Source organism: Malania oleifera, chromosome 3 (genome assembly GCF_029873635.1).
Source record: "Malania oleifera isolate guangnan ecotype guangnan chromosome 3, ASM2987363v1, whole genome shotgun sequence".
In the NCBI taxonomy this organism is placed as follows: Eukaryota; Viridiplantae; Streptophyta; class Magnoliopsida; order Santalales; family Ximeniaceae; genus Malania; species Malania oleifera.
Genome location: NC_080419.1, coordinates 32,713,174 through 32,727,616, shown reverse-complemented (window position 1 = coordinate 32,727,616; position 14,443 = coordinate 32,713,174). Strand labels below are relative to the sequence as shown.

The 14,443-nt window shown below is 34.4% G+C and overlaps 1 protein-coding gene across 2 annotated transcripts in view; it reads right to left on the bottom strand.

Annotated features, from left to right (window-relative positions):
- The window catches only part of LOC131150692 (uncharacterized), a 31,429-nt gene that overhangs the window by 5,162 nt on the left and 11,824 nt on the right, over nt 1-14,443 (bottom strand). For both annotated transcript variants that reach the window (XM_058101566.1, XM_058101567.1), the window contains 2 exons: nt 10,460-10,577; nt 9,888-10,023 (listed from right to left, as the gene is read on the bottom strand). In XM_058101566.1, the coding sequence (XP_057957549.1) occupies nt 9,888-10,023; nt 10,460-10,577 (254 nt within the window). The remainder of the gene's footprint in view (nt 1-9,887; nt 10,024-10,459; nt 10,578-14,443) is intronic.

Here is a 14,443-nt window from a genome sequence, read left to right as displayed (position 1 = left end):
TGGATGCATGAAACTCTTAGGTTAATTACTTGGACCAAGATACCTTTTCAAATACTTGAAAAATATTTTTATAAGGTCAAAAGTTATTTCAAAAAGGTTAAAATTATTTTTGGAATAAAAAGCACCAAAACAGGATTCTCCAAATTTTTTTTTTTTTTTTTTTTTCTATATCTGCATTGATGTGCAATTTTCTCTATCAATAGTTTCTTATCTTAAAGAGTGTTCAACATGAAAGTTAAGGGATTTTCTCTTAACTTTCTGTTGATACCAAGAACATCCAATTTGGAGTTACATAGAAAATGTTATAACCAAAATACTGAAAACTGGTCGAAGTTGACAGCAGATCAAGCGACTGACCATATCTAATCAGTTGACTGACAAGCAGCCAAAACCACATCAAGCGACTGACCCTGTACTGTTTTCAAAAATGCGCTAATTTAAAAGGCACAGGCGACTAACCTTTGGGTTCAGGCAACTGACCTTCGTAAATTGAAATTTAAAACAATGTGGGAAGGTTTCCAAAAGTGTTTGCTTGGCCCCCAAACTTTGTAATAACTCGGGGAATACTCAAAGCAACTTGGGGAATACGAAATACTACTTTTTCTATCTATAAATACATGTTAAACCCAAGAATCAAACACAACAACAAAGATCAAAATCAGATATTGATCGAATTTTTTCTCAATCAAAGCATTCTTGCTAAATATTTTCTGAAAGCTAAAGCTGAGTACTTGCTAATTTAAAAGCTCACGGTTCTTGTCCTCTACTTGAAATTTTCAATCTAAGAAAGAACCCGGTGATAAATTCTTGAGCTTCATCTTTCTATATTGATATTTGATTGAATTATATTGTGATATTCAAATTGTATTAATCAGCTCTTTTAAGATTGTCATTGTGCACAAAATTTTCTCTTGTTGTTTTTGACGATTCAGGGTTGATTGAATCGTTGGCTAACCGAGCGTGGGGTATCGCTTGGAGAGGAGGGTTCCATCCTACTTGAAAGAGTGTGTAAACGGTTTGCTCCGCCCGTTTAAGGGAGTGGTATAGTAAAATCCTTGAGTGGTTTACCTAAGTCAAGGACGTAGATGGGAATAGCCAAACCTCGTAAAATCTCGGTGCCTCCCTCTTCCCTAAATCTCTTTAATTTTCTGCATATATAAATTGCGTGGATGCTTACTTAATTTCTGGAAATTAATTTGTTATTAGGAATTGCGGAAACCTTAAAGGAAGCACGTTGATTGATAAATATCAAAGTTTTCGGAAACCTTACAGGGAGTATGTTGATTGATAAATATCAAAGTTTGCGGAAACCTTAAAGGAATACCTTGATTGATAAATATCAAAGCTCACTAACTTATTGATTAAATTCAAGTAACTTATTTGATATCAAAATCTGAATTTTGGAAGCTTGCTGAAATTTCTATTTTGCTTCATATTGTGAAATCAAGCTTACCTTGTTGATTGGATTGACATATTTAAAAGGATTGTTGGTTGGACTTGTGAGGTTGCAAATCAATATCATTGTAATTGTGTGATTGCTAAACATAAATTTGTTGGGTTAACTCTTAACTAAAGGAACTCATACAACAAAGAGGTTTCAAAGAAAATTTTAAAAACCCAATTCATCCCCCCCCCCCCCCCCCCTTTCTCTCGGGAATACACCTTACTTTTCAATCGGTATCAGAGCAGAGTTGTAGTAAATCTTAAACTAGAAGCTACATAAAGATCCCTATGGCACACCTAGATGTATCTCCCTTTGCCAAGGGTCAATCCTCATATAGACCACCTATTTTCTACAGTGTAAACTACACCTTTTGGAAACAAATAATGAGAATCTATTTACAAACTATGGATTGGAAAGCATGGAAGGTTGTCACACATGGTGACCTTATCCCCACTAAAACCGTAGATGGTAAAGAAATACCTAAAGAAGAAAAAGAGATGATCAACAATGAACTTAAAATGTTACAAATAAACTCTAGTGACATGAATGCACTATATTGTACCCTTGATGTAAATGAATTCAATAGGGTCATGACATGTAAATCAGCCAAAGAAAAATGTGATAAACTAGAGGTAACCTATGAAGGAACAATTGATGTTAGAGATAGTAGGATCGACATGCTCACAAGCGAGTATGAAGCTTTTAGGATGAACCCAGATGAAACCATCACTAGTATGTACACTAGGTTCACCCATATAATAAACTCCCTCAATGCCTTAGGAAAAAATTACTCAACTTATGAAATGATCCAAAAAATCCTTAGAGGATTTCCACCAATTTGGGAACCTAAGGCCACAGCAATTACGGAAGGAAAAAATTTTAAGAATACCTCCTTAGATGAATTAATTGGATCTCTTCTCACTTATGAGAGGGCGATAAACGAAAGAACTAGAGGAAAATCTAAAACCAAGGAATCCATCGCTTTTAAAGCCTCAACTGAAAGTTCTAACGATGAAGATGAAGAGACAATGGATGTAAATGATGTAGCCCTCATAACCAAAAGACTTGAACAAATCCTTAGAAAGAAGAATAAATTTACTAGAAAATTCTGGGACTCAAAGTCAGATGAAGGAGAAATCAGTAAGAAGAAAACAAAGGCAGAACTTCCAACATGTTATAATTGTTAGAAAGTAGGCCATATAAAACCAGATTGTCCACAGCTCAAGAAGGATTCTAAGAAAAAGAAGAAAAAGGCAATAAAGGTCACTACATGGGACAATATAAGTTCCAATAGTTCAGAGAATGAATCAAGTGATCAAGAGGTTGAAAATGGTTGTCTTATGGCTTGGGATCATGATGATGTGCAAAGTTCCTCATCAAAATCATTTAATGAATCATGCAATGAATCTAGTTCATCTGATGAATCCAATTATGAGAGTATGCCATCTTGTGAAGAATTACAAAGTGAACTATTCAAGGTTCACAAGATTCTAGTTAAAGTAATTAAACGATATACTTCATTGTAAAATAAGAATGAAACTGTAATGAAAGAATTAGAATCAAAAAATCTTGCTGAAAGAGAAATGGATTTAAAAATCAAGAGATTGGAAAGTAAGAATGAAAAAGTAATGAAAGAACTAGAAGATTTAAGATCTCAAACTTCTATTGAAAAAGAAAAGGACCTAGTCATTGGTGAACTTGATAGCAAAATAAATCAGATGACTAAAGAGCTAATAAGGATGCAAGCAAATTGCAAAAGAATAAAAGATTCAAAAATACTTTGCCTTGAAAGTAAAATTGAGGATCAAAATAAAATAATTTACAACTTCACTAAAGGAAATGAGAACTTTGATAAAATGATTGGATCACAAAGAATGTCTTTGGATAAAGAAGGTATTGGATTCAATGGAGTAGAGAACATAAGGAAAAAGAACCTCTACATGGGGTACCTTGTAAGAGCCTCTAAAGACTATGTTAGTACCTCCTCAAATGCTTACACACATACCGCATGTTTTCTATGAAAGGAGAAAGGACACATTAAGTTTGAATGTCCATTAAAGAGAAAGGGAGTGAAAACTAAATAAGTTTGCAAAGTAAAAGAAACATCTCTTGTTAAACCATCCGGACCCAAGAAAGTATGGGTACCAAGATGAAAGCATAGTTCACAAACAAAGGACTCCATAGGTCTTAGGAATAGTCATTCCCTTTTTAGGAATTAAAGAAAGCTAAACTTCTACTAAAATAAAAAGGGATAGGAATGCCTCCATAGTCTACAGAGTTTAAGATAGCCAAATTTAGCGATAACTATAAGTGTGCATTGATAGTAGATAATATTTAAAATGTAAATTACTAAATTGAAATGTCTACTATAGTAGAGACCCTGAGAAGCCGAGTAAAAATAAGAAATCTAATGCATAAATTCAATGTCTACCTTGACAGTCCATATCATGGTAAATAATTCATTAAAAGAGATGATATAGCTTAAAATTTAGTTGAATTGTTAAAGAAAGGTTATAAGTACTAAAGGTTAAAATTAGCACGGCATATATTGTTATTTGCACATACTTGAGATTTAGAAGATCAAATTAAAAGAGACCAAATTGATTAATCAATCACTGAAATAAGTTCAAAGTAAGAATCTGAAATTCAGCTGGTTAAGTATTAAATAAATTTCCATGTTACTCTTTGTTAGTGCAGGTATAATAAAATTATTCTTGAAATATTCACTGCATATGGTTGAGTCAAGAAGAAAAATACACCTAAGTAGTCTTTCTAAGATTATATAAATTAGTAATAGCATAATAGCTTCAACTCAATGATCATATTAGAAGCAACTACTAAAAATTCAGGAAGTTCACAAAGTCAATTAATACAAGAGTATTGACAAAGATTGATATGAGGTATGATAAACCTAGAGAAGAGTTTTTGAGCTTATTGTTGATTATTATATTGCAACAAGAACATAAGAATGACATTGTTGACCACAATAAAAGGATGAATTGTACAAGGCTTCAAAAGAAATAAATTCAAAGAACTATATACTTCAATAGACAATTTGGAAAGATATTTGAAGATTGGTAAATCCATATACAAAAGAATTTTCTAAAACCAAACACTAAGCTGGGTTGAAATGTTTGACACTACTATTTTTTTGCTTAACTCTTTTATTTGTTTTCTCTTGACCATCTTAGTTCACATGCTGATGTTGGATTATGCTGAATGATGGATGACCATGTTACGATTGAAATATATGCTGGATTATGGAGTTTGTTATTGCAATCTAAATGCGAATTTTTTTTTTTGTCCTTAGTACCTTTGCATAATATTTCTTTCGGTTTATCCTTTTGTTGATATAAAAAGTGAGAGAAAATTTAGCAAACTGAGCATGAGCATGGCATGATAAGTTTAAAAGCATAACTGAGAATAATGATAGCTTCAAATAATATTTACACTCATATCATACATGGATTCATAGTTTGCACTTCAAGAATGAAATTCTGAATCTATTGAATATGAAATACATTTCATTTAGGGGGAGTTAGAATTGTTAAGTAATGATATCATGATAACTAGAAATTATTGAAAATAATGATATACAATCTTTTGTATTTTCTCATGTTACTTTGAGACTTATTGTCTATCTTTTTATGCATGATGAATGCAAAGTTTTGTTCTGTGTCTTCTCTGGATCTATAATTTTTCTTATGGTTGCTCAATGCCTTGGTATTTATATGTTTTTCTTGATATTTTACTCTTTTTGATTGATGTCAAAAGGGGGAGAATTTTTGGGCAAAAATTGAGCACGATAATGCATACCTAAGCATGTATATTGGCTCAACTATGAAATGAAATATATGAGCATGACATTGAAATTGATATTGAAAATGATCGTGATATTACAAATATAGTTAAGTTGATGATTATTGTAAGGGGGAACCTTATTAGGACTTACTCATTTTTACTCCTTATTTGTCATCATCAAAAAAGGGAAGATTGTTGGCCTCACAAGGCTTAGAATCTTATTTTGATAATAACAAAGTAAAGGAACTTAACATATTTGGTTAAGTGAAGTTTCAGGACTCAAGAGTGTTGATAAAGACCAAGGTCCAGTGCTTGAAAAGTCTATTGAAAGCTTGTACTTAAAGCTAGAAGAACTTGATGAAGTATGTACTTAAGTCAATGAGCTATGAAGGAAGTCAAAACAAATACATGAAGATATTGAAAGCAAAGCATATACATGAAGATACTGAGAGCAAAGCAAATACATGAAGACGTAGCGCTTAGAAAGTTAGTCTTTTAAGAAGTCTCGTGTAAGTATTTCAAACGATTTCAATATGAATGCATGAAGCTCTTAAGTTAATTACTTGGAAGCTCTTAAGTTAATTACTTGGACCTAGATACCTTTTAAAATACTTGGAAAATATTTTTATAAGGTCAAAAGTTATTTCAAAAAGGTTAAAATTATTTTTGGAATAAAAAGCACCAAAATAGGATTCTCCAAATTTATTATTTTTTTTTTTTCTATATCTGAATTGATGTGCCATTTTCCCTATCAATGGTTTCTTATTTTAAAGAGTGTTCAACATGAAAGTTGTGGGATTTTCTCTTAGCTTTCTGTTGATACCAAGAACGTCCAATTTTGAGTTCTATAGAAAAAGTTATGACCAAAATACTGAAGGATGTCGAAGCTGACAGCAGATAAAGCGACTGACCATATCTGATCAGGACTGACAAGCAGATAGAACCAGGTCAGTCAACTGACCCATCAAGCCCAGGTGACTGATTCTATACTGTTTTCAAAAATACGCTGATTTAAAAGGCACAGACGACTGACCTTTGGGTTCGGGCGACTGACCTTCGTAAATTTAAATTTAAAACAGCATGGGAAGGTTTCCAAAAGTGTTTGTTTGGCCCCAAACTTTGTAATAACTTGGGGAATACTCAAAGCAACTTGGGGAATACAAAATACTACTTTTTCTATCAATAAATACATGTTAAACCCAAGAATTAAACACAACAACTAAGATCAAAATTATCTATGGATCAAAATCTTTCTCAATCAAAGCATTCTTACTCAATATTTTCTGAAAGCTAAAGCTGAGTACTTGCTGATTTAAAAGCTCACGTTTCTTGTCCTCTACTTGAAATTTTCAATCTAAGAAAGAACCCGGTGATAAATTCTTGAGCTTCATCTTTCTATATTGATATTTGATTGAAGTATATTGTGATATTCAAATTGTATTGTACACAAAATTTTCTCTTGTTGTTTTTGACGATTCAAGGTTGATTGAATCGTTGGCTAACCGAGAGTGGGGTATCGCTTGGAGGGGTAAGCTCCATCCTACTTGAAGGAGTGTGTAAACAGTTTGCTCCGCCCGGTTAAGGGAGCGGTATAGTGAAATCCTTGGGTGGTTTACCTAAGGCAAAGACGTAGGCGGGTATAGCCGAACCTCGTAAAATCTCGGTGTCTTCCTCTTCCCTAAATCTCTTTAATTTTCTGCATATATAAATTGTGTCAATGCTTACTTAATTGCTGAAAATTAATTTGTTATTAGGAATTGCGGAAACCTTAAAGGGAGCACGTTGATTGATAAATATCAAAGTTTGCAGAAACCTTAAAGGGAGTACGTTGATTGATAAATATCAAAGTTTTCGGAAACCTTAAAGAAATACGTTGATTGATCAAAGCCCATTAACTTATTGATTAAATTCAATTAACTTATTGATATCAAAATCTGAATTTTGGAAGCTTGCTGAAATTTCTATTTTGTTTCATATTGTGAAATCAAGCTTACCTTGTTGATTGGATTTGACATATTCAAAAGGATTGTTGGTTGGACTTGTGACGTTGCAAATCAATATCATTGTAATTGCGTGATTGCTGAATATAAATTTGTTGGGTTAACTCTTAGCTAAAGGAACTCGAAAAACAAAGAGGTTTCAAAGAAAATTTTAAAAACTCATTCCCCCCCCCCCCCCCCCCCCCACCTTTTGGGAATACACATTACTTTTCACTAACAGTAGTAACTATTGAGGCTGGTCGATGCAGCCCTAGGTTGATTGTGGTGTGTTCGATCACCTAAAATCAAGGAACAGTTTATTCCTACACATACCAGTTTCTGTTTCTGTTGGGATTCTGATAGGTGTTTTGACATTCCGGTGTTTCCTGTTCATGCTATACTACACATTTAGCTGATGTAAGGCTTTATTTTTGTGAGCTTCAAGGCTAAACTTTGAAGCCCCATGCTATTTGTGTGATTGTGGCTGGTCTTCAGGAGCTACAGCATGGTTTTCTATTCGCCTGTCAGCCGTTATGGTCATGGTTTCTCGTTGAAAAACATGAAGTTTTAGCAAGCCCCCAAAGTGCTGGTCTGTGCTGCTGTACACTGTTAACTGGTTCAGAGCTGTTCCAGATCTAGTGTGTGATGTTCCTTTTGTGTTTAGGTTATTACATCCTCAACAGAGAATGCTTATGCTGAAACTGTCAACATACTAATCTCAGCCACTAAAGTGGCTGAATCCACCAAATACTTCTTGTGGTCTCAAGTAGATCAAGCATGTATTAATGCAAAAGGAAGTCTTAGGTAGCCGCTACATTATGCACCATGGATTGTGAAGATTGGATGGATGAATGAGAATGGAGCGCTGCTTGTTTGGTTGTGGAATCGAATGGAGCCATGAATGATACAAACCTGATGTTTCATAGAACTTCCAAAGTCATGCGGGATGATCTTCATAAAAGTTTCACACTGGATAAAATTTAACTTGCTTGAGGAGTTCTTCAAGTTCGACAAAGAAAGCAGGTCCATCTGTGAGAATTATAGCACTCTCAAGGGTAAGTGATAGGAACTCTATATCAACTAACCAGTTAGTTATGGTGTTGACATGATTAAGTGGCAACGAGCAGAATTCTAGCAAACATGAAGTTGTCTAAGGATGTTAGGCCGGACTTCAAAGTAAAGATATCATTGGCAATTTGTTGACAAGTTGATCTATTTGACCATCAATAGACCTGATATATCATTTGGTGTCGGGATGTAGAATTACTTAATGGAAAATCCTATGCAGCCACACTGGAACCCTGTTTATAGGGTTGTTCGATAACTCAAGAGCTCACCTAGCAAAGGTTTAAAGCATAAATGTAATAGAAAATGTGACATTGTGATGGAGTACCACCCATAGATAATTCTAGGTAATTATATTCCACTCAAAGATATACAAATTATGGATTTGTCTTTGCTTGAAAAATCTATTATCATAGGAATAATTTAAGGTTTTTTGGATATTTTAGTTATTTTTGGATTTTGATATATAATTATTTTGAGGTTATTTTTCAATTTTTGACAATTTTATCTTCAAGGTTTGCCTATAAATATAGGCTAATGAATGTAAGGATAATTAGCTTTAATGATCAATTGAACTTCACTGACAATAAGCCTAAGCCCAACAGGAATCCAAATACTACAACAGTGCACAAATGAACTTCCTCATATAACTTTTCCACCTTAAACCCTGAATCTCCTTCTGCCAAGTTAGTGCCCATCCTTGCAAAACCATTCGACTTTATAACAGAATCAGATTCATTTCTAGAGTTCTTGATCTTCTTCGTGGAATCTACTTCACTTTTTACCCAATTCATTATCCTTATAGCTCCTTATTCCCATAACCAGAGTTTCTCCTTAATCACATTGAAGTTCATCCCTCCAGAGTTCTAATGATTCCCATGGGTGTCAAGAGAGAGAAGATTGTTTCTGTCCACAGAAAACAATCAGGGTCCATTTGGAACTTGGAAAACATTAGGAAAAGAAAAGGAAAATATGGAGGAATCTCCTTGTTCATTTTTGGTTATTAAATGAGAAAGAAAATAAAACATGCAACAAATCAATGAAAAAAAATTAATTTTACATATCACTAATAATTGGCATTTCTTAATTTTTTATCATAATAGAACAAAAATTCATTTTAATATATGTCACTTGTGAGGACTGTATTTTGAAATCAGCATGTGAGACAGGAGATCTTTTCACAAAGGCTTTATTTAAATCGCATTGTCTAATTGTTGTAACAAGATGGGGTTAGGTCACATTTATACACCTTCTGCTTGAGCAGGAGTGTTAGAAAGGGATATTTTATTTTAGTAATTAGGTGGTGTATATGGGGTTCTTAAGTCCTTCATATCCTTTTATTATTAGCATAATGAGTGCTGGCCAAGAGGTGTAAGTCTGTCCTAGGCCTGGCCATCACCTATCTTTCTCCACTCTACAATACTGTTCTTTATCTCTCTCTTCCCAAGACTCCTACATTACTTCCCATGTCCCTAGTATTATTAGTTAATTAAATAAGATTTTGGGGTTCACAACAGTGTTGAAAAGGCCAGGCAAAATGACTTCAATTATATAACTACATTTAATTGAAAAAAGAATAATGCGAGAATAGAACTAACTTTCAAATTGACATCTAACCAGCAGACTGTAGCTGTTTTGGATACTGACAATCTTTGGTAGCCCTCCAACTTTTGCCGCATGAACAAACTCCATCACTCCATATGACGTTTCATTTGAAACACCAATGTAGCGTACCTGATAAGCTCAAAAGCCCATCAATAACAGGGAAAAAAAACTTTATTGCATCAACGACAATGGCAACCAATTAAAAGTGAGGTAAACCACTTTAAATTTAAAATTAAAAAACTCAACGACAACAGTTTTTGAGTCCATTATTTGTCTGCTACTGTATGTACTTGTATGCCCAAAAGAAGAAGAATTATAATCTACAGATATTTAATGCATTCACAATAAAAATCATCAAATAAAAATTATTTCCAATATTATGAAACATGTCGTGACAAAACTGAAAACAGCCCACAAGAAATATAACCAAGTAAAAGGAATTGCTCTTAAAGTCCCTGCATTAGAGGCTAAAAAGTTCCATTTCATTAGTAAATGGCTTTCAACTCTCCTATGATCGATACAGAAAGTTGTGAGAAGCCAGCTGCACATTCAAATAAAGTGATACCTTTCCTTCATCAATCAGGTCCTGAAAGGCCTTGAGTTGCTCGACAAATGGAACACTTGGCCTCCATTTCGAAGGATCATAGAAAAGCTCACCAAACAATGACACATAGCGATCAGGCCTGCAATGAAATAAAGTCATATTTTCACAAAGTGCTTAAGTTACAGCATGCGCATGCCTCATTCAAGTTTTGTTTTAATTTTGCTATAAAAAAAACATGCATGTTTATTTGGTTGGTCCCACATGAGGAAATAAATAGACAGTATGCATCCATAATACAGTAATCCCAGCTCAAGAGGATACATGCAAGTCACCAAGCAATCCTGGAGCCACTTATTGAAGTCCTCAATAATAATGCAAGCCCCTCAATCACCAGATTTCCTGAACTTTTGGAAAAATGCCGCACAGCAGCCACAATGTGCAACATCAAGTTTATGATAAAGAAGCATGTTCTCACCATGAAAGACAAGCACTCTATATTGCTATTACATCACAACCCAAGTAGCAGCATATATACACTGGACAAACTGCTATACCATCCAATCTCAATTTGCAGTAACCTAGGTAGTTGTCAATGTGCATTCAACATATGGATTGAATATACAAATTGGAGAAAACCTTAAACAAAGTCCTGAGAGGGGGTAAATCAATAATTACAGTGCACAAATATGAACAATGTGCATATATTTCAGATACTCAAGTATATCTAATTAAGGATTTGAAGTACAACTTCAAAACTTCTAATGCAACACCAGTCCTCGTGGTTTGTTGACTGGTTGAAGAGGTATTGTTACTCCATTAGAATGGTGGAATCAAATAGCAAAGTGACTGACTGAGATTATTAAAACACAAAATTCTCTCAGCAATTCACCTCCATCTATCTCTATATTTATTCTTTCCCCATTAAATTTTGATAGAATTTTTCTCCAAGGTATCTTATAAGCCAATACAGTCAGCAGTTTCCCCTGATCTATACAAATTTCAGTGAACCTGTTATTCAGTTCAAGAGGCATTTGGTTTGTGGAATCAAAAATATTCCAATGGAATGACATTCCCAGGAATCTCATCCTGAGGATGGGATGCCAGCCTCAATAGGAATATCTTCATTAGTTTGCGTTATAAGGTTCTCAAGAATAGCACAGGATTCCCATGTGGCCATGTCGGTGTTTGATTCAACATGGGAATCCTGGCAGACATTTCAAGAAGACTATCATTTTACCCTTGAACTATGGATGAACAATATATGGAGAATAATCACATTTTCAGCACAAAAAAACCAATTAAAAATATGCGCCAAATCAAATCCACATCCTAAAAATTCCAACCATCATAAATAAAACAACTTAACATAAAATTAATCCAACTAACCAAAATAATTGAGGGCCATAGTTGTTAGAATCTTACAATTCACAGTTCAAATATTATTATAGAATCAAAAAACAAATAAATTATTGATAAATATATTTGGTGTTGACTCATCCCCTGAATATGATGAATTGATACTATTGATTCTAAACCATCAGGTCCAGTCTAACCAAGCTGGTTCAAATCCTCAAAAACAGCTTTTCTTTTTAGTTTCATTGATTTTTTTTTTTTTTTTACACAATTGCCTTCCATTCTTACATTACATCAGTTCTGTGCTGAAAAAGTGGAGAAAACAGAACTTTAGGTCTTCTATTGCCTCATCTTCATCCTTGGATGGGTATAGTGTTCAGCTGTTGAAAAGAAAGGGCATAACTCTTGTTGTTTAAGGAAGGTGGCACTCATGTTTCCCTGTGGTGTTAAGATTCAAATATTGGAATTGTTGGTAGTTTGCTCAATTATTTATCAATTTTTTCCTTAATAATTAGAGAAGCCTAAACATGAAATATTATTTTTTATTGTCGATAATCTCAAAAACAGCCAGTTTTTTTTATATTTTTTCTCTTGATACCGTCCCTTAAACAACACAAAACTTACTCTTTTTGTTACTTTTTCTCTACTTCCCTTATTTATTGTTTAGAGAAAGTATGATTTTTTTATTGTTAAAATTTAAATGTTATTTTATTTCTGTTTGTTGGTACATGTATTTGTATAGGCATGTCTTTTTGAATTGATTTTGAAAATTTGTATCAAATCTTTCAGTTTGACTCAGTTCTCAATTCTCAATTCTTGAAATTGGAATTTTGATTCACAATTCAAATCTAGATTGACAGCTGTGGCAGGCAATATGGTTTCAAAATTTCAACAATTATGTTATATTATTATAACATACTAATTTTTTTATTTTTTATTTTTTATTTTTATTATTATTATAATAAATTATTATTATTGTTAATGGTTATTTGGTGATTTAGCATTATTAGTATGTGTTAAGCGTTATGTTAGTAAGCATGATTTAGTAAGGGTATTATGGTCATTGGCATTGCACTTGACATATATTGTAAATAGAGGGAGAGACCTTTGATTAAGTTTGGGTATTCCATTTTCACCCAATCATTCAACATGGTATGAGACCATGATCCAACCTAAACCCTACCACCAAACACAGCCATTGCTGGAAAACACCCTCCCCGTTGCTGCCCTAATCAGAACCACTACAACCCTTCAATATTTCACAAAACCAACCACATAGCCAATAGAACTTCTGAACTATAACCCTGCAAAATCTCATCACCAGAAAGTTCCTAATGCGCCCCCACGTGCCAGCACATGAGAGAGTTTCTGGTCACCATTTTCTGATATTTTTCCTCCAGAATGTTCTGATTCCTTCCATAGACCATAATATCAAGCAGCTGGGCATGTGTTTTGCTCAAAGATCCAATCTTTTTCGACCATGTACTCATGGTAATCTGTTAGTTGTTTTTCAGTGTTAGTGAAGGCCATTGGTGAGTCTCTTGGAGCAGTGGCAGTGTTCATAAGCTGTTTTCATGAGGCTGTGGCAGTGTTATATCATTTTGTTGGTGATTTCAGGTGGTTCACCTCGTTCGTGGTTGTTTCAGTGTATCATTGTTCTTTTTGGGGGGAGAGGGGAGGCGGGTTTGGTTGTGATTCATACGTGGTGGATCCCCTTGTTTGTGGTTGCTCCAATTGTTCCGTGCAGTGTGTTGGTTTCTTGGGGCTATCTCCAAGTTTCTTGGTGCTGTGGCAGCCTTGTGTTGATTTACTTGTGACTCGTTCGTGGTGGGTCACCTTGCTTGTGATTGCTCCAATTGTTCCAGTGCTGTGTGTTGGTTCCTTGGGGCTGTGTCTTAGTGCTGTGGCAGCCTTGTGCTGATTTATTGCGACTCATTCATGGTGGGTCACCTTGTTCATGGTTGTTCTGATTGTTCTAGCAATTAATCTTGTTATTATTAGTCTAAGTTTGCAAGTGTTGAGATGGAGTTTGCAAATCCCAAAAGTATGCTTCCCTCATTACTCACTCGTTTGAGTGAATTGCATACTGTGACTATATCAGAGGAGTATCCAAGATTTCTACAGTATCAATCGTCTCAACAAGCATCTTATCACATTGCATCTTTTGCCCACAAAGGTAATCCTACAATTTGCATGTCATTTGGTATCTCTCCCACTAGTCCTAGGTTATCGATTTTGCTGCCACTAAATAAATGACAGGTGCAATCAACTTATTTTCTGTCCTCTAGTATCTTAAAAATTTACCTCAAGTTACCTTTGCTGATGGGTACACTACAACAGTTACGGGCATGGGAACAATAAACCCGACTCCCTCCATCTCTCGATCTTCTATTTAATAAATCTCCAAATCTCCTCTCAATCTCATGTCAGTTGGTAAGCTTAAAAAGTCACTAAACTATTGAGTAATCTTCTTTCCTGATTCTGTGGTTATTTAGGATCAAAAGACGAGGAAGAAAATTGGCACTGAATGTGAAACTCATGGGCTTTACTACTTTGAGTTGCTCTCTCCTCCCACTGCTTGCACAACCGCTGCTACACCACTTCAAATCCATTTTGATTGGGTCTTCTATCCTTGGACAAGTTGAAATAGCT